This window comes from Alosa sapidissima, chromosome 24, assembly GCF_018492685.1.
Source record: "Alosa sapidissima isolate fAloSap1 chromosome 24, fAloSap1.pri, whole genome shotgun sequence".
Lineage (NCBI taxonomy): Eukaryota > Metazoa > Chordata > Actinopteri > Clupeiformes > Clupeidae > Alosa > Alosa sapidissima.
The window spans coordinates 11,474,956-11,480,123 of record NC_055980.1 but is presented as its reverse complement, the minus strand read 5'-3'; the positions used below and the strand labels follow the sequence as shown (position 1 = coordinate 11,480,123).

At 43.3% G+C, this 5,168-nt stretch overlaps 1 protein-coding gene across 1 annotated transcript; it reads right to left on the bottom strand.

Annotated features, from left to right (window-relative positions):
- Nucleotides 1-202: 202 nt before the first annotated feature.
- tob1b (transducer of ERBB2, 1b) lies at nucleotides 203-4,431 on the bottom strand. Its single transcript, XM_042083350.1, has 2 exons — nucleotides 4,199-4,431; nucleotides 203-2,516 (listed from the first exon to the last, which is right to left on the bottom strand). Exon 2 carries the CDS (start codon nucleotides 2,318-2,320, stop codon nucleotides 1,265-1,267), a length of 1,056 nt encoding a protein of 351 aa, XP_041939284.1. The 5' UTR covers nucleotides 2,321-2,516; nucleotides 4,199-4,431; the 3' UTR covers nucleotides 203-1,264.
- Nucleotides 4,432-5,168: the final 737 nt, after the last annotated feature.

The following is a 5,168-nucleotide window of genomic DNA, read 5'->3' as shown; positions in this document are numbered from 1 at the left end:
TGAAGCCTACGGACACCCTTAGACCTGACAAAAGACAAAAAAAAAAGAAAGAAAAAAAAAAAAAAACACGTGCAAAGAAACGACCATTCTGAACGCGCTGAAATATCAGACCTCTCGCTGCAGAGTTATTCATGTTCTCTGTTGTTGTAATTCATGTTTTGTAACAATTAAGCACATAAAGCAAATAAGACACAAAGAGGGGTACGCTTTGACGGAAGTTTATTTTATTGAAAAAGGCCAGGGTGCAAATATGAAATTAAAAAAAATAAAGACAAGCATATATTTTAAGCATTTTAATACAAACTTAACAATATAAACTATTTCAGTCCCTCTTGACATGTAAGACACTGACCCAAAATACTTTTGTTATACTGTATTTTTATCAAGTATTGCACAATGTAGGTACAAAATTAATTCATTTATATTCATATATAAATATTAGCTCATATTTATATATAAATATAAAAGTCCTTTAACTCTTAACAGAAAATACAACTCTTATGTTTCAAAAAAGCAAATATTCCTATCCTTTAATTCCAACACTAAGGAATATTCTGTACACAATCTTTAGAATATCTGATCTAAAAGATGATTTTCTTTAACAATGTTTCATTAAAAAACAAATAACAACGTAAAGCTGCAGCAGCCATCACAGATCACTGTAGTAGTAAAAAGATATAAATGCAATACCATGTCGTAGAAACAATATATACTCTGATATTTTACAAACTTTGTACTCAATTAAATTATACAATTAGAAAACAGACCAAGTAACCCCATAATATTTATTAGTGCCAATTGTCTTTTTTAGAAATAAGCCAAGTCTTGCCATCTTCAAAATGCTGTAAGATCTTGAACCTCTTTTTTTTCTTGTTTTAGAGTTATTTTCTTTTAAATGCAGTAAAAAAATTATTTTGTGCTTGGTTGGCAAAAATAAGTAAAGTAAAACAAAAACAATGATGCGTGTTGATGCGTAAGTAACCAAGCTTGGACTCGTTCGTACAAGCTTTTTGTAAGGACTAACTCAAGGGGGCACAGAGAAAATAAAAAACACCCTTGGGCACATGCTCTTCCCAGTGACTAACAGGACCTTGTGGTTGATGTCCATAGTTCTCTTTTTTAAATATATATATATTCATATATATATCTATATATAGGATTTTGTTTCTCCCAAAAGTCCATTTGTAATGTGCATTATTCTGTATATATTTGTTTTTTCCTTCACTGTTTTGCCAACATTCATTCATAAATACACCTTCATTTATTAGTTAGCCATGACTGGCTGGAATTGCTGGTTAGAATACTGCATGTTGCTCAAGCTGAAGTTCAGGCCATCCATGAGGGACTTGTCGTTGAGGCTCCCATAGGCTGTGAACATATCAAAGGCATTATTGTACTGGAGGGGGCTGAGATTGAGGGGGTTGTCACCTCCGAACGCTCCTCCAGGACCGCCCGGGCCCTGGAGGTTGGGGAACACAAACTCCTTAGCGTTGGGGGACAGTGCAGAGGCTTTCTGCTGCTGTTGCTGCTGCTGCTGCTGCTGGGTACCCAGCCCCAGACTGTAGAGCGAGTGCATGGAGGTGGAGATGGCTTTCTGCTTCAGCAGGCTGTTCACATTCAGGCCCAGGTTGGTGGGGGAGGTGCGGGCCACCTTGCTGCCGTTGCCGTTGCTGCTACCGTTGCCGTTGGCGGCGCCACGGCCGCTGTTCTTCATCTTGGTGGAGCCGAACTTGGTGGCGGCGAAGGTGGCCGTGGTGAAGGTGAGTGGCTGGGCGGAGCGCGGCAGGAAGGAGGGGCTGACTGCGGCCGAGGATTGGCCGAAGGGTGGCGAGGGCGAGCTGGACTCGGACGAGCCGCCGCCGCCGCCGCCCATGCCACTGCCCACCGGGTCGCTGATGGGCATGAAGACCTGCGCCTCGGGGTTGAAGCTGTTCTTGATCTCCTTGTCCAGCTCGGAGCCATTCTCCGTGTTGTCGTCTACGTAGAGCACCTTGACGGGCCCCTTTTCGCCGATCTGGTAGGACACCTCGAACGGGTCGATCCACACGCTCAGGTCCTGCGGCAGGTTATTCCGCACGTCGTCGATGTCCAGCCCGCTCTCTTTGGCCGCCTGCTCCACCACCGGGTCTACCTTCTCCCCGATGTGGATGCACCTGAATCCTGAGCCTTTGTATGGCTTGTCTGGGTACCAGTGGCCCTCATACTTTTTCTTCAGCTGCCTCTCAAGTTCCTCGCCAAAGATGTTCACGCGGCGGCGCGGGAGTTTGTTGTACAGGTAGGATATAATGAAGTTGAGGGCTACTTGGATTTCAAGCTGCATAACTGCTTCACGGTGGCGGGTGGTCGCTCGGTTCGTCCTAGTAGTAGAGTTGCTCTAGCAGAGTGTGAAAGCTCCAAGGCAGCGGTGGCGAGTCAGGGTCGAGTGGAGAAACTTCCGACTTGCGGGGTTGGGGAGGAGTGAAGTGTGCTGGTGACGGTGAAAATGTCTGTTCCACGGGGAAGTAGTCTTCTGGATCCTTGAGTGGAGGAAAGGAGAAGCAAAATATTTTAAATTGTGTGACGTCCGAATGCATGGCTTGGCTTTTCTTTTTTTTGGGCCCTAAGGAAAACAGCCTAAGAACTTGCCAACAGACAAAAACAGTATTTGGTGAAATGTGCATTCCACTAAGGCTGGTAAAGCTATATTGTTTGTGGAAGGTTACATGGGATTGAACAAACCAGTAGGATAGGCTAAAAATAACATGTGTGACTGATCTAAATGAAGGGAACTACTTATATTACAGTGGCATGCATAAGCTACCAGGGATGCTGTATGAAATTAGTCTATGTTACAGTAATCCTTAATGTCCCGTCCACGTGACCGTGAACGAAAATCCTACAGCTCTTCCCCATCAAAATAAACAACCAGAGGTCCAATGTATCAGAAATATCTTGTGTAGGAGAGCTCCAATAGAGAGAGACAGTGCATCATTTCAAGGTTGGAGAATCTACATTCTGATTGGTATTCCTATATGACAACAGAAGATAATAAATCGCTTACATAATCTGCATTCAGCACTCGGCACAAACTTCACCACGGAAAACGCCTTTCCTCAATGGAAATGTAGAGCTTTAAACTCACTGCGACACACAAGATATTGCGCAATAGATTATCTCCTTTCCCTTCTAGGCAGCAACCAATAGCGGGCGTTCTTCGTTGGCCAGGACGCAATTAGCCAACCTATCTGTAATTAGTTTATGACGAAGTGACTCATCTTGTGTTTGCTAGATGACCTGAAGATGACTTCATGCCACAAGATAGACACCAGACTAGTCCAGACATGCAACGCTGTCGTGTGCCTTCTCGTGTAAAATAAAAATAATCGAATCATCGTGATACAATTTGCAACTTTGAAGCCAACCAGATCGTCGACATTCATTCTGCTTGCCATGTTGGGCGCAAGCATTTGATTATGTGAGTTTATGGGCAACGGCATTTTGATCCACTTGAAACGCTTCATAAACATACATAAGAGCTGCCTCACGCCAGCCACGTAATGTACATTGCTGTCTAACGTTTAATGCCGACTTGCCCAATGTTAGCTGGCTGCAAACCTGGCAAGCTCACGTTGAATGAATACAAATAGGCTGTGCTGGTCAGCAGTGTTATCCAAAGAGCGTCTCACGACAACACTTCACGAGCTGTTGACTAAAAGAAGCGACAGTTTCTAACATTAACGGATTTCGAAGACATTGTGTGTGGGTCAGCGGAATTAACGTTAGACTGGAAGACTAGACAACAAATTGCTTGTTGACGTATTAGCTCCGTCAGCTAACGCCAACTACCCGTCAGCTGACTAGATTGCACATTGGAGATGTTGAGCCAAGTGGATGAAAAGACAGAACAGCAGGTTTGAATTAAATCTACACTGGTCAACACAAGATACTGCACTGGTAAACTCGGGTAATAATAGCTTACTAACAAATTCTGACGTTAGCTGGCAGCCTCTTCTAAACCAACTGCTATTTATCAAACCTAGCTGGACAGCTGCATAGAAAACAAACGTTTGCCTATGCCATCTCTGTTTTCACGTAACGTTAGATAGCGATAGCATAACATGAGGCAAACGGCTCTTGACATGTTCACTTGATAAACACTCACTGCACGTATAACCTGATTAGAAATGCAACTGATGTCAATAACGTTAAGGTTACTTACATTCAAGGTGGCGTCTCGGGAATTCTGGAAACACCTTGACGATTCACTGACTGTCGTCAAAAAGATAAACTAAACTATTCTTTCAATTCGGAAAAAAAGTTTAGCTGGGTATTGTTTTCCAGTTAGATCAGATGATTATTGGCGACTTTTCCCCAAAGTAGCAGGGATATTGTGTCTTAGCAAGTCACTCCACTCCCGTCTGCCTGGGAGTTTTTACAACTCTGTCCTAGCTTGTGGGGCTTGACTTCAATATATAGTAGTCCTCCGCCACGGACACAGTTGAGGCGGTGATGCGGTTCTCGGAGGTCAACAAACCACAGACTCACATGATTGGACATGATTGGTCTGTCGTCACATGTCTCACACTACAATTCGGATTACCATTGGCTATTTGTAAGAGCCAATCAACATTGGATCTGGACACGGGTCTTTCATGCAGTTAGTGCCAGCAACATTTCAATGTGATAAGCAGGTTCATGAATTTTCCAATGTTTCAAAAACATTTTATTGTGGCAGTCCACACACCGTAAGAATACATCTTATATCATCTATAACTGATTGATGAGAAGTTATACAGTAAGCCTTAACAGATGTAAAACACTTATAACACGGTATTTGCCATAGTTCCTAGTTATTTTGCAGTTGCATTGTTATCTTAAAAGGGAAGGCAAGAAACGGAGAACAACACAAAGCATGACAGTACAACACGATCAATTGTGTGAGAAGGAGAGAAAACAGAAAAGTACTTTGGCGGAGTAACACTGGTGATTTGCGGTAGTGGAAGTGCTCCGTCTCTGTGTTCTTCACTGCAATAAAGCAGGCTGCCCATTGGTGGAGGCATGCCGATGACATCTTGATAGGTAGTCTTGCTGTGACTCGGTAGGAGCCTTGTTTGTACACGCCCCCCTCTTGACAGTTTGAAGGTATAATGGCATTTGACATTTTCAATAACTCTCTTTAGGGCCTGAAT